This window comes from Notothenia rossii, assembly GCF_949606895.1.
Source record: "Notothenia rossii genome assembly, chromosome: 2".
NCBI classification, from domain to species: Eukaryota; Metazoa; Chordata; class Actinopteri; order Perciformes; family Nototheniidae; genus Notothenia; species Notothenia rossii.
In genome coordinates this window covers 11,826,020-11,852,935 of record NC_136904.1, presented here as the reverse complement: position 1 = coordinate 11,852,935, position 26,916 = coordinate 11,826,020, and the positions used below count along the sequence as shown (strand labels likewise).

The following is a 26,916-nucleotide window of genomic DNA, read 5'->3' as shown; positions in this document are numbered from 1 at the left end:
AGGTGATTTGATTGTTTTACATGTACAGTATACAGGAACTCCTTTCTTTCTTGTCCTTTCTTGTGTATAAAACTTTTGCAGAATAACATTTGTTTATGCTTCTTCTCTCAACAGTTTCCAATGCTTTCCAATTTGCCAGCATAATGCACTGGATCAGCCTTATCATCCTGTCACTCTTCTTTTCAGAGGCAAGACATGTTTACGATTGTCTTCAAACCTTACTCTGATCTTATAGTCATCAGTTAGGTTGCATTATTTCCCCTTCTCTTTGCTCTTGATGTTTTGCATGATGTTTTATTGACACAGAAGTCCTTCAGGTGCATTTCTTTTAAATGAATTTAACACATTTGTTTCACTGTTGATACTATCATATATGTATTGCAAAATAGGTACACAGCTGAGGAAAGCATTGCACGTGGCTGCCATGTTTTTTCCTTTAGTGTATCGTCTATTCAGGATTCAGCCTTTGCTTAAGAAAGGTGTGATGGTTGCTCAAATGTCTAATGTGTAAACCGTGATTGCAATTAGTGTTAATAACATTTGAGCTATTTTTTGATAAGATAATGTCTTACCATCACTTTATAAATGTTAAATACAAAAGGGGAAGGGGAAGGCGCATGTTTGGCCCACAGGCCTCCACTAAGGTGCGAACCAATTACCCTGACAGCCTCAGCCCCGATGCCCTAAACCAAACATTAATTACCAGAGAGCCAACAGGAGCAATAATTAAGGCTGAGCTTAATGAGCAGTGGGGATGGGGTTACAGTGATACGATCCATCTAAACACCTCAACCACTGACATTATAGAAGAATAGTCAGCTGGGAATGATGATAGAGTATACCACCAGCCAGCCCCTTACACCAATCAGAAAACATTTTTTTAAATGTAGGCGGGGTCATTTGACACCAGCATTGTTGTCCAACATGCGCTCCCAATGATGGATTAGCAGGAGCAGTCAGACATGACACCCCATGCTAATTAGAGTGTATATATATTATATCAATGGCCCTGCTCAACAAAGGGTCCAACAACCAACAGCATTTTCAAAGCACAATGTGGAATTTGATATGTTGCAAGTGTTGTGTTGTTGTTTTGTGAGTCAAAGATCAAGATCAGGGAAGATAATTGAATCTTGTAGCTAGCATACTTGCTTGTAAAAGACAATTTTTTGTGTGCATGCACTTTACATTTTTTACGAATCAAATACTGCTACTTCAGTTTTTTATTTGAATTTCTTATGAGGTCAACAAAGAGATCTATCTTAGTTATTATTCCACTGAGAATAATATTTAAAGAAGAACACTACTGCACAGGCCTCCTCTTAGTTTCTAGTCTGATTTCTCGCATCCTAACAAAAGGTGTTGAATGTGATGACACCTCAAAGGACTAAGAATATCAAGATCTTTTTATATGTACTGTATAAGTCGATCTATTTTAATGCTTTCATTTGTCTCTCCCTGTCTGTTTTAGACTGTCTTCAGAATTGTAGTGCTCGGGATCTGGGACTATATAGAGAACAAAGTTGAGGTCAGTGCTGGCGTTGTGTGTATATTCATTGATGAACAGTTTTTATATTGGTGACTTGTTCTAATGTGATATCTATATTTCACCCCCCCAATATTTTAGAAAATACAAACACAACACCATTAGTGCTTAGTTGAATTTTGTCTGTGCTTGTGTGTGCGACTGCCAGGTGTTTGATGGCGCCGTCATCGTGCTGTCCCTGGCCCCCATGGTGGCCTCCACGGTGGCCAACGGGCCCAGCAGCCCCTGGGACGCCATCAGCCTCATCATCACTCTACGCATCTGGAGGGTCAAGAGGATCATTGATGGTGAGGCAGGCAAAGACCTTGAAACCATTAAAGATGTTTCAGTAAGAGAGCTGTATACTTATTCATTCTGTGGAGCAACTGAAGGAAACAGGCTCTCTCTTAACTCAAAAGGATTACACATGTATTAGAAGCAGCTTGCTCTAACAGAGCTAAATGACCCCATTCTCTCCATGATTATACAAATGATTTACTATTCAGAGACATATAGCTATTGATCATGACTCATAGTAAATTGCTACCACTCTGCTAACTTGTATTGATTGTAAGGGAATGGTTCGGTAGATTCAGAGAGGCCATAATGAATATAGTAGTTGTTCTTTATGCTAATTCTGAGCGGGTCGATATCTGTTCGGAGGTCACCCTCACGGCGGGCCTCTGACAGGATCTTAGTGTTCAATGTGTTCATGTCAGTGGACAAGGGTTTTCCCTAATATCTCCCTTTGAAGAAACGGTTGGATATTTTAGGAAAATACCTTTTTTGCTTTTACTTACACTTGTTTCCATAAGGCCAGAAGGAATAGCAAGAAGTCCGATTGTACAGAAGTCTATAAAAAAATTACCACATTTCATACAACACTTTTTAAACAGCAGCGTATGCTTAAGGGTGTAGCTACCTTGTGATTGATACCGTTTTGGTGTCGTCCATTTCATAGTCTTAGAATTTTAGCCCTTAGTATATGAAAGTTTAAGTCTTTCTCTTGTGTAACTTCTGGTTCTAAAAAAAACTGGATGGCAATGGCCAACGCACAAAATCTGACGCTTTTAAACAGTTCAAGGATAATAATTTTCAAAGTAGCCGAGTCAGCCCAACAGAACCTTACATAGCTCCCAAACAAACATGTTATATCCATAAAAAAAATATATAAAGACAAGAGGAATTGTGTCTGTGTGTATATCAATCTTCTCATCAAACCAGCGGACAGAGAGGGAATAAGCACATTACCAAATTGTAAACACTGCCCTTCTGTTGTAGCCTACCTATTTAGCTTCAATAGGCCTACGCACATCAAACACTGTTATTTTATTTATCTTTTAATATATATTGAATCAACATTTCTGCCTTGGTTGATTTCAGGATGGCTTTATCCAAACCCTTTACCATAAATGAGTTCATTGTTTTAATCAATCGAATATATTGAACTCAAAGGGACACATCATAATGACATGATTAATAATTTAAGGAATCAATACAATATAGCTTCAAACAACATTGATTGACTCGGTGATAACATTTAGCAGGAGCATGTGTCCTGCTTCTTATCATGCTGCTGCAGTGTTTGTTTCAGGGAATTATCTTGTGATTTTCCTCCAACACACCTCGACCTGCTGGCTTTGATATTTGTGATTGATTGAGTTTCTGTGCTGGGCAGGTGGCAACACACCTCAGAGGGAAAAAAATACACTCAACCCAATAAATGTACAGCTGAGGGACCGGCTCAGTTATCGTGCGAGAGAGATTGAGACTCTTGCAGAATTAGCTTGACGTATGAATCGTCAAGGGTTGTGTCAGCCCGATGGGAGTGGAAATACTGTGGAGTGAACTGCAGCAGAATTTATAAGGACCAGAAAGCAGAATACCGAAGCAGAGTGATATGTCAGATAGGAAATATCCACCTCCCAAATGTGTAGAAAATAGTTGATCCAAAGAAATAGATAGAACTGGAAATGCTAAATATCCTCTTGTCAATCTGTTGCATTGACTTTACAGTAGAACCCACATTATCTGTTTTTGTCAATTAATACATTGATACAAATAATAATTCATTAAAACAAAAATGTGTGCAAGTGCTTTAAACGGAGCCATTTTTTTTAGTCAACAACTTTCCCTTAATAGCAAACGATACATAATAATGAGAAATTGTATATAATGCATTGTTTTAAAAGAAAATCACATTATACATTGAAAGAAACCAGCCTCTGTCAAGTCATTGTGTGACAAACAGATAAAATATGCAGTAGCCAAAATGTGCTTTCACTATATTGTGCAGCTAAATAATGAACCTGTGATCGAGCTTTTCATGCCTCTTTGAATTCTTACTGCACTAACCCCATCTGATGGCCCCACTTTTTGCAATGTGTGTGTGCCAACCTGACTATAAATAGGTACGCGAGCATGTGGTGATGGTGCGTTGCTCTGCCCCCCCCCCCCCAGTAGCAGAATGGCGTAGTTTCATTCTGCGCCTTTAACAAAACCGGCAATTGCATCTCGTTAAAGTTCAGAACCACATTCACAAGAAAGAAAGAGATCTTGAAATGGAAGTGTAATTACTGATGATTGTCCACCTCTTTGTGTTGCCACTTGCGAAATGTGATGATACACCATATAACCATGTGTGATACCATGTGGCTGGCTTACAAATGTGATAATGGATAGGTGTGAGGTACCGACTGTCTGCCACCTGTGATGACAACAGGTATCTAAATGTACTCGCACTGTCCTTTTTTTAGGTACACCTTCCCATCCTGCTCCAGAAAGTGTGTCATTTAAAAGTTAGCAGTCAATATTTTAACTGGCGGAGTTGCTTAAAGACTTGATGTGATGCATCACTTCAAGCACGGCTGCAGATTATTCTTCCTGTACTACAAGGAATTGTTTAATTAACATGATAAAAGATAAATGAAATGAATGAACACATAAATAAATAACCAATCAGTTGCAGTTTTGTGTGGAAAAAAGATTGGCGAGAGATGATAGGAGAGGATTGAAGCCGGAGTTTGTTGCTTTTGTCTCCACCCTCTGGCAGTAGGAATAATTACACTATTAGAGGAACCATGGCGACGGAGCATCAGCTCAGAGTATGGTGCAAGATACGTTTGTAGAAGAAGCAGCTCCAAAAAAAAAAGTAACTTAAAAATAATGAAAAGAGTAAGAATTCAGAGGAAAACCTGAAGAAAGCAGGAGAGATGCGTCAAGCTCACCTGCTGGCCTATCTCTGCCAGCGCAGGAAGTCATGCAGACGCCAGTTAATCTGCATTATGGGAACCTGCTTGGCAAAGGCTCAAATGCAGCCAACATTCATTTATATGAAAAAGCCCCACACAGCTTTAAATCTATGAGAGAGGTTAAGGGAAAGAAGAAAAAAGTGATTGAAGGATGGCCAAAGCGTGCTGGCAACACTTCAGTGCAACACTGTGTTAGGAAGAAGTTTCAACTCTTTTGGTCATTTGATCACCAAGAATATACAAATAGAAATATTTCCATAATGGTACACAAAGTAGGTCGAAGTCCTCATGCCCAGGCTTGTTGTTTTTGTAGATTGTACTGCTTTTTGTTTTAAAGGAGCAGTTTTGTCAAACTCCTTTCTACTGGATTTGATAGTTTGTCACATACATGTCTTCGTGGACTGTTTCAAGAAGATAGTATTACAAGGTATCGCTCCTCCAAAAAGCTCATAAAAAGCTTCTGGACGATAACCATTAAGATACAAATCCGTATAAACTGCAAATGATCACCTGATGATTATGAAAAAAAGTCCTTTAAAGTAACTCAAACAACACTAACGGAGTGTTAACTCTGCAAAATAAACTATAAGTTGAGTCTAACGTTTTTTTCCCAAAAACATTTCATCAAAACACAAATAAATGACTTCAGTTTATCTACATGTTGTTACATTTGTCAAGTGACATACCAGTATCACTGTGCATGGATTCATCTGCTTGTCTGGTATTGTCATGTTGACACTGAGTTGAGTAAAGCACACGTGATGACTGTGATCAGACGACGCTGTCGGGTATCTTGGGCTTTTTGCAATATATCTAATCTGAGATCAAAATGTACGAAAACTTTGTGACACCTTCAAGTCGACATGAAACAAGATCCATGTGGAACATTTTCAGCACCTTGCAAAATGCATTCAGTACAGGTATAGGGTTACTGGTAACCAGTAATTAATGAGCTTTGTGATGACAGACATATATGGAGTGAAGGACGAATGTTCCTCCAACACTGACCTTTGACCTTGATGCGCTCGATGTGGTTTACCAGCTGTCTTGATGCCTCCAGTCAATACATTTCAGACCATTTAAATATGTAGTTCCATGATCTAAAATGTTTTATTGTGTTTTAAAACTATGTTGCCCCTTTTCTGTCAGCTTATGTTCTTCAAGTCAAAGTGGAGATGGAGTGTGAGATCCAGCAGTGTGAGAAGACGAAGGCTGTGAGGGAGGAGCAGCTGGAGCGTCTCACTCAGATCTGCCAGGAACAGGCTGTGAGTACCAACAAATCACTCATTTAACCTGAACACTGCATCCCCCATACACCTACACAACATACTGTAGTAAGAAAACAGGAAAAACACACAATGTATCGCATCCACTCAACACAGTATATGGGTCCTGGTGCACGTCACACTCGCTTACCAACAACCTTGAAGCGGTTCATCATGAGGACGGAGACATAATGTGTGTAGTCAGCAATCTTTTTAAGAAATATGGGTCATAAAGTAAGTAGCATATGGTTGGAGGGGGGAGTGGATCAAGCTGCAACTATTTCACACTTTTTAAATGTACACACTATTGGAATCTGTCCACAGTTTCGTCTCAGCTCTGCATGATGGTAGAATCTTTTAAAGCCACATTTGAACCCAAGGACTGAAATGAATACTCAAAAGACAGAATACAAACTCAGACTCACTTGTATGAAAGTAGACACACATAATTACTTTAAGTTTATATTGTATGCCAGTAGTAAAACGTTACAATTCAAATGTTGAGGTTTCTCACAGACTGCTTTATGATCATACTATAGTCAAACTAACCATAAGGGTCTGATAAGCCCATTTGCAACTGTCAGCTAATGTTCCACCAGAAGAGGGCAGCAATAACTTACAAAGAGGTTCAGTCTCTCCACGTATTTTATGATTCCTGAGCGCACACAGGGTGAAGATCCCATAAGGCAAAATGCAGACTATAATAAATATTGATAAAGACTTAACCTTCAAATGAGCTTCCAAGTTCAGCTCTGAGACGACCAGACATGAATAATTATAGGAAAATGATTTAGTATAAGAAAGGAAATGATCAGACCGTTTAAAAAAAGAATGTGAATCAAGTTGTTCATTATAAATGTGGGCAATAGTTTTTCAGTTTCTATTTAAATGCACACTTTGGGTGATAATTCCTGCCATATGTTCAAATATGAACTTTGTCAAAACGTAGGGTGATTTAAGAATACATTTTTCATTTGGAATAAAGTAATACAAACCCTGAGCAAGTGTAATTAATTATTTGTAATTCATTGTGTGTATTCACCATTCCAAAAACCCTGATGTCAATACAAAGAGACATCACAGCTGTAGATTAGAGGAGCATACAGTTCAATACATTATTAGATCATGCACTTAAAAAATAAATCACAAATAATCAACCATATAAATATAAGCATAGACAATCTTTGTTTGTCAAAGCATTTCATGTATGACCTTTGATGGCGTCAAAGGCCCTCAGTATGAAACTGCACATACTGTTTATTATCAAAATGTTTAAATCACACTGTACATTTTCCCTAGAGAAAATAGATGTAGTTATCACGTTCGACCTGATCCTGTATCTTTGGCCTTTCCTCTTCCCTTCCCCGTCATTATTTCCATCTCTATCTTTGTCACTCATCCGTTTTTTAAATCCATCCCTTCACTTTCACCCTCGTCTAATCTGCTGATTCTCCTGCTTGTTTCACTGACCATCTCCAGTTTGAGATCCGGCAGCTGAGGGCCCATCTGGCCCAGCAGGACGTGGACCTGGCAGCAGAACGTGAAGCAGCCATGCAGATCCACCATGTGTGGGGCAAACAGGGCAGGAGTTTTCAGGTGGTGGAAGGCCTGCCTCCTGGGGAGTTTGACGATGAGGGCGGCCAGAGAAACCCCAGGGAGCCACATCCCACAGCAGGTAGAGTTAACGTAGAGTTGTTATGGACAGGCTTGCAAGATATTAAAAGAGTGATTAGATTTAGTAAAATAAAACATCCAAGGTTGATCTGCAACGACTGTCAGAAACAAAGCATTTAAAAAACTATTTACCTTCCCTTCTGAAACAAATGTTTTCTTAAACATGTCCTGCAGAGAGGTTATGAAGTAGGTTACGGTTGAAAACGCTTTTTCTAACATTGAAAATGAATTAATCTAAGCCATAAGCCTGTGGCGTTAAACATCTAGCTCATTTGAATACACACTATGCCAGGTGCAGTGTGTTTGCTTGAGGAAGCAGCCTGACAAACCAGGAGAGAGGTGCAGCATAACGTATGTACATAATAATGTGGAACAAAAAGTCTCTAACAGTGTAACATCAGGTGAACTGGATGCCAGAGCAGTGTACGGTTAATCTGGAGCAGTAGCCCTAGAGCATCTTCGAGGCCAAGCTCTTAGCCCCTCTGCACTCGCACACAACACCCATCTGACCGCAGGCGCTCCGGGATCAATATGAGGGCAAAAAAGCTTTTAGGATCTGGGGAATCCTGCAGAAAACAAACATGTTCTGTGACACTGCGTCAGCTTGCATGGGCTTCTGTCATGCCCCAACTATCTCTCTGGGCAGGCTTGGCGAGGCCAGCCGGCCCAGACCACTTGCGCTATTTCAGGTACAGAGTGCTCTGTGCATTGGGTCTTGTTCGGGGAGGGTTGGCTCCTGTCAACATCTGTTCCCCTTCACCTGCAAACCACAATAGGGCACCATGAGGCTCCGCAGCGGCCACAATATTACCCCAAGGGCATAGTGGGAAATCTGGCTCTCAGAAACAAGTGGGGCTTTTTACAGAAACATGGTCACTGGGAGGAGCACTTAGGCCACAGGGCTCAAGTCAAGCTGGGTCAGCTCAAATCAAACCACGTTTATTGGTTTTCCTCAATTTGGCACAGTCTAAATGGCGCTTCTCTCACACTCACCTGCATGTCGCTATCAAACTATCAAGAGCTGTTATCAAGGCAGTGGGCTTCACAAGGATGATATCTCAGGAGATTAATGCGTATGTCACCTAAAGTACCAAACCGTGTAGACTTTGAGAACAAAGGGACAAATCAACATTGATCAATAAGCTGGTGGAGTTCTCGCTCAGATTCTGAGAGGGTTGTAGGCAAGCTATTGGCTCTGTGAGACTTTCCGATAGCAGTGCTTTGAGCTAAATGGTATCGTGCTTACAAGGACAGTGGTAACATGTTGATTTTAAGCAGTTCTAGTGCTTAACATGTTCATCACTTGAAATGTTTCTGTTGTTGTTTCCTGCCTCGGGACGACAGATGTAAATGACCATTTTAGCTAACATATTTTCAATACATCTTGCGTTTTTTAAACTGATGGTTATTTGCATGCTCTGACTCTATCGAATAAAGAAAGAAATAAAGTTAAGATCATCTTGATTTAGTATGTTGGCATTCCGACATTTGGAAATGTGCACCAAACACAAAGTTGAGCTGAAGCATGGGAATGCCATTAAATACAGTCAAAAAGTCAAAAAACACGATGAACTAGAAGTCAGGGGGTCACTAAAGTTTTGAGAACTAATTCCAAAAGGGACATGAAAGCCTTTACTACATTTTACAGCATAGAATCCAATAGTTTGCGATACATTTGTGCCAAAACCACACAAAGGAAAGGAAAGTTAATGGGATGTTAAGTCTGCAGGCTCCATGGGGATCATGAATGTCTGTACAGAAGACAGACAGACATTGCCATTGCCATAAGCCATACTGCTAACATAGCTAAATGGCATATCTGATATAAACCTCCCAAACTGTGAAACTGTTATGTTATTAAACCACACACTCAACATAATATTTAATAGATACTGGTTGCTTATTTTATCCTAACGGTAGCAGCAGCTGTTGCTCATCTGACTCTCTTGCCTATAGACTGATACTCAGCCATCACAATTATAGTTTAGTTTTGAACTGAAAGGACCTCAGCATGGCACCTCTCTTTTTCCACAGAAGACAGCCTGCTAACTTGACTGTCACAGAAACACGGGCAGAGCCTTTTATGCATGCTGGACAGCCCATTCTTTTTTCTCAAGACTCATGTGTTATTAATTGTGGAGCGATTGTCTCAGTCTTGTTTTAGTGAGTGCAATGCTTCCTCTCGAGGGGTGGCTCAGGGATTAATATTTTAGACAGAAAAATAAATGAAATTACCCATCAGAGTCTGCAGCATGTCCCAGGGGACGGGGGCTAGCACTCAGGGTACTCTGGGTTCGCACTCAGCCAGCGGACAGTGAGCTCAAGACCAATCAAGCGAACAGAGGAGCATAGCAGATCACAGCCATTCACCACGCACACAGAGGCCAGCTAGACTGGAGGGATCTGGGCCTGAACAAAGAGCTCCCACTCTCCCTCTTTTACCCCGTTCCTCTCATCCCTGAAACCAACCCCACCCTGTCCCTGTCCCAGTTTATTTCTGGTGCACCAGGGTGCAGCTAATGTACAGCGTAGCAGTGCGTGATCCTGGCCACTTGACAACAAAGTACCTGCTGCCTGGGGCAGAAGTCATCTCTGTCAATATTATGTTGTAAACACAACAGATATTTTCCATTTGCACTAGTTTAGGTGGTTAACAGGGAAATGGACCGACATACAAAAAGGTATGTAATCCAATTACAGTCTCTGCCACATGGAGTATTTTGCCAGACGGCCACTGTAAATAAGATTTTGTTCTTAATGACTTGCCTGGTTAAATAAAAAAACATTGGCAGTGTGAGTCAGGTACACAATAATTCACCCATATTTGCCCAGTTATATATTTGGATTAACATGCCATTTATGTTCCATTCTGTTTTTATATTATAAATACAAATATATCAGTTAAAACAGTATGGATAAATGCAAAATCCAAAATTTCAAAACCCGACATTGCAAATAGAAACTGTGATACCAATGACCTAATAGTAACAGTGCCCACATACAAGTTTCCCATATTTAATGAGCAAACACAACAAGGCATGTTTTTCCTGTTAAGACGTATAAGACTTACCGTATAGTCCTCGACTGGTAGATTTTCCAAGGAGTTAATAGTTCCCGATTGCAGGTGCAAACTTTAAAAGATGATACAGAATAATATTCATGCTGTCTACAGACATCAGTTTCAGAAAATATCTAAAAAAGTCACCCCCTATGGCAACACGTGGGTGTTGTTATTTTCAAATAGTAATAACCTAAATGTGTTTTGATATGTCAGATCCAGTTGTGCGTGATGACATGAACAACTACATCAGCCAATACTACAGTGAAGCTAGCAGTGGTAAGTGACAGTGAACATCAACTCATGCCACCCCATGTGAGTAAAGCAGTGAATACAAAGTCTTATTGATTGGTTATAGTGAAACAAAGCAATAGGTCAACGGACAATACTTCATGGTTCATGTGTTTAGTCATAGATGTGGCTGAAATCTCAATGTAATAACTCAAAATGTAAATTATCAGAATTGGTTTTATTCTTTACTTATGATGCATTTTGTATAGCCTAATGTTATTTAACAATACAAATTAACATAAATTCGTATTTAGCCAATATGAGGATAGAAAATATCTGAGACGTTAACAGAGACAGCAGGATAATTATTTACATGCTTTAGAGTTTGGTTGGCATGACTGAAAAGAACATGTTATGCACTTCTTTAGACTAAAGTAAAAGGATAATTTGTTTAACGTTAGTTGTCCTGCTTTCTCTAAATGTACACAATGTTTTTCAAGATGCTGGAGCTTCTGGCCTCGGAGCCCGGGTCATCACCACGGCAGCCATTGACGTCCACCTCCCCACCAATCCAAATCCCATCCAGTCAAACCAGATGCTTGCCATGGAGCTGATGGGCAGCGCTGTGAGTGATGCCTCAACCAGCCTATCACGGTCCAGCGGCAGCCTGACGGCCCGCCCCCACAGCCTGAGCAGCCACATCCCGGGGTCCTCGATGACAGACTGCAGCCCAGCTCAGGAGCTCAGTCTGAGCTACAGCACCCATCGCTGCCCCGCCCCTCCCTGCTCAGGCAAGGACCCCTGCAGGGACCCCAGCATGGTAGTGCAGGAGCTGCTCTCCTCCCTCTCTGAGGACTCCTGCCTTGCTCAGAAGGGCCTGGTAGTGGACCCTGTCAACCTAAAGCTTCCCAGCCCTACTGGCTCAGAAAAGGCGAGTCCTGAGCTGGACAACAGAATAAACATCTTCAACCGCAGGAACCAGGAGGAGAGGCGGGGCCGGGGGGGGGGCTGCGTGCTGCTGCAGACCAAGCCGCTGATCCACCTGCAGGGCAGCGGCACGGAGCCGTCCCTGGAGGAGAAGTACCGGCTCCTGGGGCCCGCTGACACGCCTCTGGAGGGCATGCCTGATACATAAGCTACACAGAAACAGAAGTCTTTTCTTTTGCTGCCACCATGTTCGGCACATTTCTCAACTCTTGTTGTCACAGGTCAAATCTCGTGAGAGGTTGTGTAAATCCAATCTTAGCCAATCCAGAGCAAGCTTGAGCCTTAGCTTCAGGCTAACACTGATGCTTCTTAACGTGACGTGTTCAGAAGTCAATAGTAGAAATGACAATAAGAACTCTTAGGCCCTTTGCCATACGGTCCAACCTCCCCTGCTCCTCTTTGGTGGATTTTTGATACAAGAAATTCCCTGTTAAAGCACAACAAAGACTGAAACATCCTAGTAAGGGGAGCCGAATGTGTTCTTGGACACATTCTTCATCAGGAATTCTCACTCTGAAAAGGTCCTAAATGCACTGAACTTTACATGTATTAAAACCAGCAAGGGGCCATTCCAGCCTATACTGAACAAAAGCGTTATCTCTGAACCGTGTTGCAAACCAAGACACTGTTCTCTGTTCTTGGATTTCAAGCAGTTAAAAAAAAGTGTTTTTTATTCTTCTCTTTTATTTTGTCTTGTTTTTTTCCTTTCAATTGGTATGAACAACTTTAAACATCAATAATGCTGTTTCTTGTTTAAACAGCCACAGGGTACATAAGACTGGCTTAACTTTGCCTTTTTGTCACTTATTTGTTTGATTTGAAACCATGGACCATGATCCCAATTTATTGAATAGCATTTTTGTTTGACTTTTTAAAAAAAAAACATGAGTAGGGTACATTTGTGTGGATGAAATGAAAAGGTAAGTGAGTGGATTCTTCACATGAAACTAGATTGGAGTGCTTGTAGCATGAACCTTTAAAAGATATGTGCCCTAAATGGCAAGCAAATTCTTTGCACTTTAATGTTTACAGACACTTTTGTAAACTTGATATGGAGGAAGTTATTGCCAAATGCAGGTGTTGTCATTTGAATGAAAATAGCAGAAATAAAAGTTAGTATTTCCTTAACTTCTTTATGTTTACTGACTTTAATATATCATACATTTGAAGCTGTATCAAACACGATAAAACCACTGAGTTGGCTCTAATCTAATTTCTTTCTATTCACAGGCTCCTTGTTACACACTGCACTGTACAACAGTATTTCATTAGCATCATCTCCCGTGCATCTGATTTAGAAAAGTCTGAATTATTTAAGGTTATTAACATTGGAAGATCCGTCAACTGCTAATTGGTCAAGTCATTGTAAGTGTGTCGTGAGAAGTATCAGCCCCCTCTAATTACCCCCATAATATCATTAATTCAGAAGATAAACTGCTGTACCATTTTGTTGCATGTCAAAAGTATCTAGAGAATGTTTTAATTGTTAATAACTATTACTGCAACAATTAAGCGATCATCAAAAGTGTTTTTCAATTATGATAACTAAGTATTAATTTTCAGATCTGGGTGTGTGGATTGTTTATAGCCGCCTAATTTAATCCGCAATTAACACAGTACATGCGGGACCAAGAGTCCTCCCGCTGAGTAACTGATTTGAAGCCTCGACTCTGAATTCAAACGACTCTTATGGTAAGACTTAATCTGTATTCTATGGACCTGTGACCGGAAACAATACATCACATTGCATCTTTTAAAAGTAGTTATTTTGCAGCCTAAATAACTCTCTGCAATCTGCCCATGTCCTATATTCTGGCATTTCAGTTCCTATTATTTTATTGTCTAAGGAGGGTAGCAGATATATTATATTTTGTAGGGTGATTTGTTTGGAAACTTCTTTAAAGATGTGAAATGCACAGGTTTAAACAATATGTGTTACATTGAAAGGAAGCAGCATACAGTACAGGCTTTGACATGTAAGAAAATAATAATGAACACACAGAACACCGACTGATCTTACGATGCTTAAGTGACATTAGCCCATGCCCATCATAGTTCACCCTGTAACAAGTAAATGCTGAAGGACAGCAGTCAATAGCTTTTTGTGTGAAGAGGCTGCATGCCGTATTATTTACAGTTAAACTTCAGCAGGCAACGTGTGAATATTTCTCTAAATGTTACTTTGGAATACAAGAGTCAGTTTTTAACTTGATATGAAGATGGATCAGTGACACAATAATTCACATCAACCAGGAGCGATGCCCCAGTATTAGAAGGCCACGACATAAATAGCTTTTGAGGGCAACGGCATGGGTCCATTTTCCCAGTACTCTACTATCTAAAAAAAAAAAGGTCAATTGATGCAAACATTAGCCTCATTACAAAATGTTGAATAAGAGATAAAGAATAAAAACCCAATGTATTACATCGAAACAATTAAGCAGGGCTTTTAATGCAACAGAATAATTACATGTAAAAGAGCCTTGCTATTTGGAAGCTCTATTCGTCACTAATACAAAAAATTGTGAAAATATATTATAATAATAGTAATGTTCCACTGAATGAAAATACTGTAATTAACAGAACAAATGTAGAGGAATAAGGAAATAACAACCAATCAAAAGCAACGTGATGATGTAACATGGTAAAAACCACCTGATCCCTAAAATCAAATTTCCTAATCAAAGAAAAGTGTTTTTATTGTATTCAGACGCCAACTGTGTTGTAGGTTTTTTTTTTTAAAGCATGTAAGTTGATATGCACCCTTCTCACTATAACTACACCCACCACATCAATCTTGTTTACAAAACTAACAATGCCTATCGCATGCTATGGAACAAGTAAATAAATAATGATATGCTTGGCTCTCGACACACACAAAGGAATCCGGTTGAATATGGGGGCCAAAGCTCGGCTCAGCCTCTATCTGTCACCGCGGCCTTGGTATTAATGTCACAAGGTGCTGTTCCTCTAACACTTCTAGATTAACCAGCCTTGTAATAGAAGATTTTTTACGGTTCAACTTCCAGCTCCACACTGAGAAACACTGCCCAGCTAGGAAGCTCAATTATTTGTACACTTAAAACAGATAATAAATAAAAGGTGATGCCGAAAGCCCTTCCTCTACTACTAAAGGCCAAATGAAAGGTGTGGCTAAATCATTCATATGAACCCAATTTGTCAATACGTATCATTCCAGTTCAGACTGAGTCAAGTGTTCAATTTTGACAGGCAGGGACACTGAGCAGACCGTTAGGAGACGTGCTTAGAAGTAAATTGCTTTTGGGACGTCTCCAACTAATCGAGAGGTACAGTCCCTGTCACACTCACAGGAAGCTAAGTGAATTAACAGTGACCATTAGACTCTTAATAATTTAAATGTTTTAATAATGGCACAGAGGAAGTCACTTTAACTGCATTAACATTACATGATCATTGTTGATTTATTTACCGACTCTTTGGATAAGATAATGACCTCCTTCCTTGCTTACGATAAAGAGGAATAGGACCTCACTGAGTTAACCTTTAAACATTTGAAACCTTTTGTCCGAATGATGTTTTAATTCACAAATTTGAGAGCAAACAAGACATGAATTAAAATGTTTAGACAATTAGTTCCCACAAAGGACACTTTACTTTGGTGGGTCATATTATTTCTGTTAGGGCTGCACAGATCAAAAAGACACCAAACATACATTTTAAAAGCTGTTACCAATTAAATATGCTGGATTTGTATTATTATATAATCTGTGTACAAGTGTATTTAAGCCATAAACATATTGGAAAGTAAACACTCATAAATCTTAAAAAAAAGTGCTACATTTCTGCATTATTTCTAATGGTGTCTTAAATGCATGAGCTATGCTAAGTTACACTAAGTGGAGAGTGGGATGCATGACTATGGTGGTGAATGGTGTGCAGTGGATAAGTGTATTAGGTTTTAGACCCAATTTAAAACCTCCAAAAGAACAGCTTTTCAAAGTTTTGTGAAAATCTACCTAATATTGCTCCCAATTCATTCTTCATAAAGTTGTTTCCAGTAGACCACATGTCCACAATCCCTACAGTGATTTATAGTTTTAAAAAAAAGTGAGTTTGCAAAACATACAGGACATGGAAAAGGAAAAACGTTTATCCATTTGGCAAATTTGGAAATGTGTTTAATAAGATTCGTTGTTTTTGCTGCACATATACGTATTGATTTTCAAAGTACCTCCAAAAGCACTAACTGACTGTCATATACTATTCGCATTGAGGAGTTCGTAGCGACCAAATCAGAGCCAAAAGGTGAGTTAATGATGGACTCATATTCATTGACCTCTAAATTAATGCTTATTTTTGATAATATTGACGCCATATTGCTGATGGTATATTAATGTTGTCCAACACAAGTCCTTAATACGATTCAACATCATTTACATAGTCAGCTACTCGGAAGATGTGTGCATATGTGTCTTTGTTAATGGCCACAATTATGTGACAAAAGGATTGCGAAGAAATTGAACAGTACAGCCCAGAATATGTGTACTATGTAGGATGTAAACTATAATAACGATGAGATATCAAATGAACATACATGAAATGTTTTCAATGGCTGCCTGAGAGGCATCTACCTATTAGACCTTAGTGGTTCTGTTTAAGAATGTGATTTGTATTTAAGTGAATGGAAGAGATTTGAACCGCCGTCTTACGGCACAGAGCAGCTGGGTATATGTTTAAAGAGTTCATTCTCATTGAGAACAAACAGATGTGGGGAGTTTGACTGCATTACCGCTGCGGTCTGACAGATTCAGAACACGCCTCACACAGAACCCTCTTTCCAGAGGCTCTGAAGCAGGAGAAAAATACAAATAAATTATACATCGTTCTTTAAAAAGCTTCTCAGGTTCTCTTTTAGAAACATATTTCTTAAGTGCACAGGATCCAGAGGTTCGCTTGGTGGAAGAAATCTACTCGGGAGACTGTTGTCATGGCTACAGCAGATTTATTTTGCATAAAAACGTTTCCTTTCGGTACCCAACCCTAGTAGTTGTGTTACGCTACCTCGGATAAAGTGGGTCAAACTAGAAGTGGAAACAAAACCCACTGAGTGACCAAGCTCAATCACTTCACTTCTCTTGAGATATTAATTCATTATTAAATCAGTTTTTAGTAAATGTAAATCAGATTTCTAATTTGCTGATGAACAGAAGAAAAATGCACAGAAAGAAATAAAGCTAGAAACTTAAATTGAGTCTGATTTGCATCATGTTAAGTTTCTTTTTTCAAAGTCTTTTCTAAGCAAAATAACCTTAATGATTTCTCTTGTTGCTCTTGCACAGCAATCAGAGGAATATAGTACGCTAAGTTGGTCATGTGATAAACATGAGGACACAACTGAGAAAGTCTTCTGGGAGAAGGGACGCTACATCACTCTGTGTGTGCTCCAAACAACCGAATAAAATAATATACAGAACATCAAAATTAATTCAGCAATCCAACGTGTATGTATGTTATGCATGACCAGCTCCAGGAAGGGTAAATTAGCAAACATTGAGTAAAGAGCTTAACTCATCGGGGAAATGGCTGCCACAGATTCTACATTTCTCTAAAGCTAATTGACGCTGCATACATGTTCATATTCAATGTCTTGCTTCTGCAACAAACGCAAGAAAATCCTGATCAGACCGGGAGATGTAAGTGCAGTGAAAATGAATAATTTAAACCAATAATTACGGTTTATCTCAAACTCAGACTGACATAGTTTGTTTTTCCTTTAAAACATAAGCTTTCTGAATTAAATAAGAATGTTGGTTGAGTCTTGTGAAAAGCTTATGCTATATGCATAGTGGAATCCACTGCATGAAAATTAACCTAAGAACAAATAAAATACAGTGTTTAGAATTGAAGACACATTTTACTGCCAGTTTAATGTGATCTGACCTCAAATATTAAATATACCAACTCCAATTACTGTCTCCTGCATTATGATATAAATACATTTAATGATGGTTGTTAGGGAATAATTTGCTTAGGTATTCAACCTTCGACAAAGTTCATCATTTTCTCCTCTCACTGTCTCCTTTCTCATGGCATAGGTCTACGGCCTTGGGTATTGCTGCTATCTCTCTTAAGGAGGAGCAGCTTGGGCTCATTGTTGTTGCCAGTCTATGACAGAGCACAAGCCGCCATGAGGTAGTTTACTGTTCAGGGACGAAGGTTCCCTGGTGCACATTCTTTTCTATGGACGAGAGCTCTAGTTAGATTCAGGGTCCATATTGCTTTGGTCTCGCTGATGAAGACTGTTGATTATTACACTCCTAACTAGTTAAAACCTCGAGCTACAGAAAGAGTTCTTCAGAATTGGTCTGGCAACCGCTGTGTCAACTCGTGACACACCACCTGTCTTGTGAATTCTCCGGCCGTAACTCAAAATAAACCACCAGTGTTTGCCATCAAAGCTCCAGCTCTCCTCGTGCCTCTCTGAGTCCTGTTTCCAATTGCTTCAGAAGTTTCCCCCACAATGTTAATTAAAAATAAGTACTTAAATAGCACAACTTCATGCTTTAACATTTGAATGTAAAAGCATATAAAAATATTTTGAGTGAAGAATGTATCCATTTAAAACGTATTAACTAGCATCAAAAACCTGCAATGTTTCACTAAATAAGTTGCAGTTTGACAACTTAAATATTGACACAGTAGGGAGAAGTGAACTTAGAGAAACTTTTTTATACTTTTTATTTTATTATATTTTTACTTTATGAGTCTCTTTTCACACAAAGGAAATGAGAAACACATGAAAAGTGCATTATGGACCTTTAAAATCCGTCATAGCCTGTAAGTTTGTGGCACCACACACTTTGCTGTGTCTGTGGCCACCTGGGCAGACACTGACATCAGCCGTCCTGAACGGAGGAGCCTTTAAACTTAGTCTAACTCGGGAGCCTGGGCTAAATCACAATCACTGTCCTGCCCAGAGCTCAGGGTGTCTGCCCGCTCAAGCTGGGGCCCTGCAACATTTCCATCAGGCCTCTAGGGAGTCGCACATCAATTGCTCTCAGCTAAATGCACTCACATATGAATATTTCAGTACAATTTAATGTTTCAGCTACAGCCCCAGAGGAGCAGAGCATCAATTTGTGAACACAGTTCTCCTGGAGTTAAAAGCCAGGCCGGATAATACAGTATGAAAGGCGCTGTCAATCTAGAGGGGCTTTTTTTCTCTTTACTTCAGAGAGAGAAAAAATGCACCCCCCCCTTTGCCTTCCAGCTGAATACAAACAGCTTTCCAAAGTTTTCTCTGGAAAGTAGCCGACTGAGGCAGCAGCTTCGGGGTTTCCAGAGCCACCGGTGGATTTGCCAAGCGCGGTCAGTTTTCCCTGAGCTGTGGCTGTCTGCCATTTGGTCTCCACATGCTCACACACACAGCTGGTAAAGGGAGCGGGTCATGGAGCGCAGCACCTGCTGTCCTGTTAATAAAATACCCCAAAGTGATGCTGAAACCTCTTGCTTCACACAGAAAAGCTTCCCTCAGGTGTGAGAACATGAGTGCTTTACAAAACAGGCAGATTGTGCACACAACTGGGATAATCAGCTGGTCAGTAAACACAACATTACGGAGCACCTGGCCCAAGAAGTAAGGCCTGGACTGTTTTACCCAAAAATGCAGCCTGTACTCACACATCCATTAATCTGCTGTAGATTTCCAAATGTATCAATTCATTGTTTGGTCTACAAAAAGTCAGAAAATAGGGAACAATTGCCACCTATATTTCAAGCCAAAATATCTCCTTTAAATAGATGTTTTCTACAAATAGCAGTCCAAAACGTTATATAGTATTTAGTCAATCAAGGAATCGTCAAAATAGTTGCAGAAAATATATGAGTCAGTCGACTAATCTGTATTAAAAAACATAAGATTAAAGTTTTAAATGTATTTCCATTGAAAAGAGATTTAAAAAATGTTGTGCACACATATGTTAAAATGTCAAAATGATAGTCTATGTATAACACACGAGATAGCCTGCAACAATAACATGTATTGCCTCAGGTTGCATCAGGTGTTCACGTTATTTTGTCCACTGACTGGAATACACAAACATTTTAGCTTCAGACCATTCTGTTAAATTCGAAATAATCCAAGCTTAATATTTAATGAACTATAATTACATTTCTAATAAATATGAATTGATACATTTCAAAGCATAGTCTTGAAGTTTGATTTGTTCTCTCTTTGTTTCAATGGGCACATTAATGTACAAGCCAACAGTTTCAGAGGCGTCACACTGATGGAGTTGTTGTGACTGGGCCAAACAGAGATGCTTCTTTCCTCATTTAAGTGACACGGAGCTGCTGATAAGCAACGAGGCCGCCGCTCTGTGCTGATGAGAGCAGCTGATAATAAAATACAAGCTTTGCATTTGTAAAATAAAACAGGCGGCTGACAGTTACACTGATAAGGTAATAATGGCACAGATTCTTCAGCCTAACAAAGCAGGGCTGCCCTGGGGCACCAATAAAAAATTAATACTAATTATCGTGTGAATACTGCATTAACTCTGAAGAATTATGAATTATAAATCTGCAACATGGTTCCCCTCTCAGAACGCCCTCGCTCGCATGAGGATGTGATTTGTTGTTTTACTAGCTGAGTTATTTTTGAGGACTATGTCAGAAAATAAATAACTGCACACATACCATCACTGCTGGGATAAATAAAAAACATTTATTGTGACATATACTGCCATTATGTATTGAAAGGAATACTTGTCTTTAAGGTTATTACAAAATGTTTTGAGGATATATCCGTTCACACATTTTTAATATCTTATAACCTACTGAGTGCTTGTATTAATTTCAGTTTTGGCTGACGCTGGACATAAGACTGGCTTCAAAGCACTAACAGCTAACTCTCTATTGGTTAGGGTAAATCATTCAGAGCTTTAAACCAGCCTTTCAGGAGGTTTCGAGGATCAAATGGTGCTGAGAGTGCTAAAAGGACATTCTTTCAAGAATATACCTGTCAAATTACATTTGAGCTTTTTGAGTATTATTATTATCTTTTTATTTATTTAAAGAAAATTTAATATTTACCAAAGTGTGACTAATCCTGACAGTTTTAAGTATCTCGAAATGTTAGAGTCATTTTTTGAGAATATTAGTTCCTATATTCATAGATTTGACTGTTTTATTTAATTGTGATCAATCAATGTGACGACATGCTTTTTCTGACAATCAACAGTATTCAGCTTTATTTTATTCATAAAAATAAAATATCTATTTTTGAATTTAATCTAAAGCCAAAAGGGTCCACAATACATTCATATATATGTACAGAAAAAAGCCCAAACATTCTTGATTTAAAAACCCACATATCATGATACACAGATGACATGTAAAAAGAAATGGACTAAGCAGACAAGAAAAAGAAAATACCTGCAGTCTTCATTTGATCCTCCAGCTCTTACAGCAGCTTACAGTTGTCACCACTCTGCAGGCCTTGTCCTGAATAAACACAAAGACAGGAAGTTTTATTCCCACTGAGACACATCACATGCTGCATGGCCTTTTGCTGTTAATGCATCAGGTACAAATAGTGTGTTTTTTAACAGAGATAAGCCACGACCGGCCGATGAATGAACGAATTAGGTGGTGAACTGAACACACAAGATCTTCCTATGATATGATGGACACGATAACATCTAAAAAATAAGTATTTGGTTCAAGAACAATGAAAGCCATTATATCTATCATATCCAAAACTGCTTTTATTTTTTATCAAAATTAGGAAACGAAAGCCTTCAAAATTATAAGATGGAACCGGACGTCTAAACACAACTTTATTTCTGATGAGCTCAGATGTGTCACTTCTGGTTTAGAGCCACGGGGAAGCCCAACAGAAGACCTGGGGAAACTGTAGATAAATAAATAAACTACAAGGGCACTCCGAGAGCTCAGACCTCCGCCAAGGCCCATCTACAGTATGGCCCTATATGTCCTATCCCGCTATGTTAATGAAAGTCATAAATAATTTGTGAATCTGCTCCAAAATGTAATGTTTTCTTCCGTGTTCTATCAAACAGTAGAATGAAATCCAGACCAACATTCATTTGCATTTTCCTGCCGACACACAGACGGACAAACTAATCAAACCAAAAACATATCCTTCTTAGTGGAGATCAAAATATACACTACTGACTTCTGATATCTGATACAACATCTTGACAATGATTGTCAATATAAGAATATGTATTTAAGGCTTGGGTTATTTAAATAAAAAGTCCATCATGTATCTAATGTGGTCGTTTATGTGGTGATCTGACTTTCTTGGTTTCTTTTAAATGTCACATAGCAATTTTCCATTACTAATATTTATAAAACAAAAACTAATAAACCCCCCCCCCCCCCCCCCCCCACCCCCCATTCTGCAGCAGCACTTCATCCTTTTTTCCTTGAAAATGTAAAGACGCTCCAACATATTTAAACAAGTTGGCACAACTTCAACTGGATCCAGCCCGGGGAGTTTGCAGGAATTGGCGTAATAAATTACTCATGGATCTTACAATAAAGGCAAAATGCCATCGAACCCTAAAACATTCAAGAGACAACGAGTCACTGTGAAAAGTTCAGTAATGCAGCCCAGGAGAGCCCCCCTGAATTTCAAACAAGAACATGTTGCTCTTGCCAAAGTTTAAGTGGATGATTTCAGTCACACATATATATTTCATGAGGTTAATGGGCCCCATCAAATTGTGATTAGAGATTCTTCAGGGAGGCTTTTATACTGGAGTGGCAGCTAGGAGAGCTCTTGATCAGGCCGTCATTAACAGGTCACAAACAATCACGCTGCATGTGACATTTCCTGTCACTATACATACATACATGAAACACTCGGGAAGTTAACCCGTGACCTGCAGCATTAGCAAAACAATTAGTGCCCATAATGATTTTTGACTACATTCAATATTGTATTCTTCTGCAATGCACTGTGGGTAATGCCATATACAATACAGCAGGCATAAATAAGTCACAGCATCACGATCAAAACGTTGCCAAAAGGTTTGAATGATTAACTGCACCGCACGTAATGCATGCGTCTACAGAATTAATCAGGCTCTGTGTGCGATATATCATTATTATGAGTTATACTAATATTGGTTTTCAATTTATCCTTGAGGGAAAAGAAGCAAAGACGTAGAGTTTGTTACAAAGAACCTTGAGCAAATAGTTGGATGGTATTCAAGAGGTATCGGTTGTTTTGACTTCTTCCTAGTCCTCTTTTCATTTTCATTGTTTACGCCACTTACTGCGTCTATCACAACAAGAGGCTTACAAGCAGGGTCCTGATAGAGGTGTCTTGGGATTTGACCTCAGTGTTCTCTGAAATAGTAGCCACATCCAGCTTAACAGACACTCAGGGGAGGAGATTGTGTAAATAAAAGGGAACCACAAAATGTTTTAAGCCGATGGATCAAAGCTCTCACAGATGTTTAGTGGCAGAGACTATAAAAGGTAAAGTAATGGTTATAATGAGCTCTCTGAGGGAAGGGTGAAAAGGTTATGTAAAGGCATAAGAATATAGTCAGCCTGGTTTTTACAACTATCTGCAACAAACATATTTTATATTCAAACCACCCTTTTTCCAATAATAAAACATAGTGGCTTGAATATGATACTATTCTTTGTCTGAGAAACACCATACCTGAAGGACATCTTAAGTGAGTGATGCAAGTGAGGATGTCACATTGAATTAACCATACACTGCACATTATTTTTAAATAAAATGAAGCCTAGAAATAAAGATCAATATAGGCTGTATTAAAATACATACAATTTAATTGAATGCATCCTAATTCAATTGAAATGCCATTAGACGTATAAGTTGACAGTTCTATTGAACAATCAGAACACAGGAGGAAGTCACTCATTAAAAACAAAAACTACTTTTAGATGCATTACAACATTGAGACATGTTTCCAGTTGCAAAATATAATAAGCATAATATCATATTTGATTATTTTAGTATGCACGCCCAAACACTTCAATTCATGAATAATAGAGAATCATTCTACTGAGAGTTAATCTGGATGTACTAAATCAGATGTTAAACAGATTGATTTCTGTAGCTATAACAACTTCCCCAACTTTATATTTGTAGACTTATGAAGTATACTTTATAACTTCATAGCAAACAATGTTTTGAAACGGTTTACATTTGATTTCATATGTATAATACTAAAAACAAGACCAAACAAACAGATGTTTATGTCCCATATTTTTTTAATCATGTATCTCCTTCGGTTCTTGCACTCCTGAATGGTCTCCAGAGTAAAACATGTCTCTGTAAGCTATTTTGTATTGTCTTTAGGAAAAAACTACAGGACAGACAGGAGATAGCAGATGCACGGTTAGCACGTCTCTGTAGATCACCAGTGCTCTTGAAAAGCATTGACCAGTTTGGGCCGAGAGCTGCAGGTATATTTGTATCATTGTATTCCTGCTGTTAAATTTGGTCCCTCACAAATACTGCAGGCCTTCAGAAATTATTCTCGACCTAGCCAACAGCAGTGATGACATTCAATGTAGAATGGGGCAGTCTGTTGTTGTTCTCTGTCAGGAGGAACACGTTTTAGACATTTAGAAGATTTCAACATAAAATTGAGAAAGAATGATAATATCTAACATTGTAATACTGTGATGTTCACTTTTATTGCTTGGGTTTTTTTGGCATGACGGCCAACATCTTGTAGGTAATTGGTCATGCTTCTTTAATTGCAATTTCAAATGATTTAATAAACAATCAAGTATCAGTAAACCCATCTATGTCAAAGGCCAGAAGCATTTTCTTCAGCCTATCTTATGACAGGAATGCTATTGTGCAGAGATACTGCACATAATGACCCTGTGTGGCAACATATGTAAAATAACATGAAGACAGCCTACTGAAGCCAGGCAACAGGGTCTCAAAAGATGTGAGACTGTTACTCCATGATGGCCATGTCCATAACACAAATAAATATGTAAGGACCTACGTATTTAGTATGTATTCTTAACACCAGTGATTGACTTATGAGAGCTGCAGTGATTATCACTCATTGATTATAATAATATAAAAACCTGAAATCTGTTGTCAGTAAGTTGGAAAGGTACATTTTTAAACACATCAACTAGTTTGCGTCTAAACTCCCCTGTAATAAAGCATAGAGGGATAAAACCCCACGGTATTTCTTGATTTGACCATATTTTGACCCTACAATAACAAAGCCACGCTTGAAGATTACATCACGTTTTTCTTGCAAAGTACCCACAGACTCTACCGGCAATCAATTACAAGGATCAACTACTCACCAAATGTTCCCAAACTCCTCTTATATCACGGATAATAAAGTATAGCCAACATGATTGAAGGGTCTTCTCAGTCGTGAGCAAACTAAAGTTAGTTAGGAGCAGTCTTGAAGCAATCAAGTCACTGTTTAAGCAGGGGGAGCATGTGTCGTTTGTGCCTTTCAAAATAAAAGTCACAACTGAAGAGCGGTATGGTTCTTAAAGTGTCCCTGATTATTGGCATCGAGAGCGATTTGTTTCCAATACTACAAAACACTACAAGAGAGAAGATTAACAATTTAGTCAAATTTTTTTAGATACCAACCAACAAAAGAACTGCAATGTTTGTCAGGGTATAAAGCATTATACCCTGACAAACAAATATATATAATCTTGACACATTTATCACATAGAAAATTGCTTTTTATGATTTGTTTTTATTATTATTATCATGTAATTTGCCATTTCTTTTTTGTGACAGTAGGCTACACAACAATTGAAGGATGATTTATTGCCATTCTATAACACAGGGTTGCAGCTCAATATATGCAATACAAAAAACACGCAACAACACAGAAGAAGAACTTGTGTGCATTCATGTACCTTTTGAATTTGCTTCAGGAGGAATGCAGCAGCAACAAAACCATTGATGGGCAGATAACAGGGCTCTTTTACATACAAAATGCGAAATCATGCCATCCACTTTGATGTTTATGCACCAAGAATTATTGATATAAACACTGTTCGCTTCCTCTGAGTCCTGCACTGTGTCCTCCGTCAGGTGCAACTGCTTGCAATAGCCAATAGCCATGGATGACACATGGAGCAGGTCTAAAATGTGGGTATTATACGTTGAGCTATAGCCTTAAACCATCCATCATAAATATCCCCACGACCGGGCATCAGACAGGAGGAGCAAAGGCTGTATTTGTTTGGTTTTATTAACTGTTCTCTGGATTAAGGAGGAAAGGACTCGGGAGGAAGGAGGTGCTTGAACAAAGACACGGCAAACAGTGGCATTGTGCAACTGTCTGCGTTATTTGTTCCTTTAAAACAGATCGAACCTGTCAAGGGAAATACTACACGTGTGTTATTTTAGTTTACCAAAAGAAAGTAAATGTATTAAGCCGTATTATTCTTCTCCTTAATTGCTTATACATTATTTGAAAATTAAAAAGAATTTTTTTTCCCACTTCCATCGAGAAACTATATGCAGACTAAGGAATGTTAGTTTAGATCTTTAGTTTTCAAGAAAATGTTTATAGACAGATAGATTACAGACTGAATGACACTAAAGTCCAGTATACTGTTTGCTCACCCGGCCAGCACCCCCCCTCCTCTACTGCAGTTCTCCTTTTCCTCCAATAGATGGCCTTGTTCTCGAGTAGATGAGCCTTGTCGACAGTCCTCAGTTACCGCTGACCTTATGCCCATGAAAACAAATGACTACAAGTAGCCTATGTATGGTTTGTTTTACTTTTTTTAATTCAAAAATATCAAGGCCATAATCTGCCCTAATTTTTTTTTTTTGTGTCAAAGATCAACAATACAACTATTGTTGTCTGAAGATTTGTTTCATCATGACATGGAAACAAATGTATTTGGATGTTTGATGAAGAT

General features: G+C 38.9%; 1 protein-coding gene and 1 long non-coding RNA gene across 2 annotated transcripts in view; one reads left to right on the top strand and one right to left on the bottom strand.

Moving 5' to 3' along the window:
- The window catches only part of LOC307028370 (transmembrane protein 266-like), a 53,340-nt gene extending 40,397 nt beyond the window's left edge, over nt 1–12,943 (top strand). Inside the window, exons 5-11 of the mRNA XM_079663324.1 lie at nt 115–188; nt 1,472–1,528; nt 1,695–1,833; nt 5,926–6,041; nt 7,521–7,716; nt 10,990–11,052; nt 11,505–12,943. Of these exons, the coding sequence (XP_079519450.1) occupies nt 115–188; nt 1,472–1,528; nt 1,695–1,833; nt 5,926–6,041; nt 7,521–7,716; nt 10,990–11,052; nt 11,505–12,139 (1,280 nt within the window). The 3' untranslated portion in view covers nt 12,140–12,943. The remainder of the gene's footprint in view (nt 1–114; nt 189–1,471; nt 1,529–1,694; nt 1,834–5,925; nt 6,042–7,520; nt 7,717–10,989; nt 11,053–11,504) is intronic.
- On the bottom strand, nt 1,671–25,469 carry LOC307028379. The gene is made up of 3 exons (XR_013804982.1): nt 25,321–25,469; nt 21,409–21,477; nt 1,671–1,807 (listed from the first exon to the last, which is right to left on the bottom strand). It is a non-coding gene; the product is annotated as an uncharacterized lncRNA (long non-coding RNA).
- Nucleotides 25,470–26,916: the final 1,447 nt, after the last annotated feature.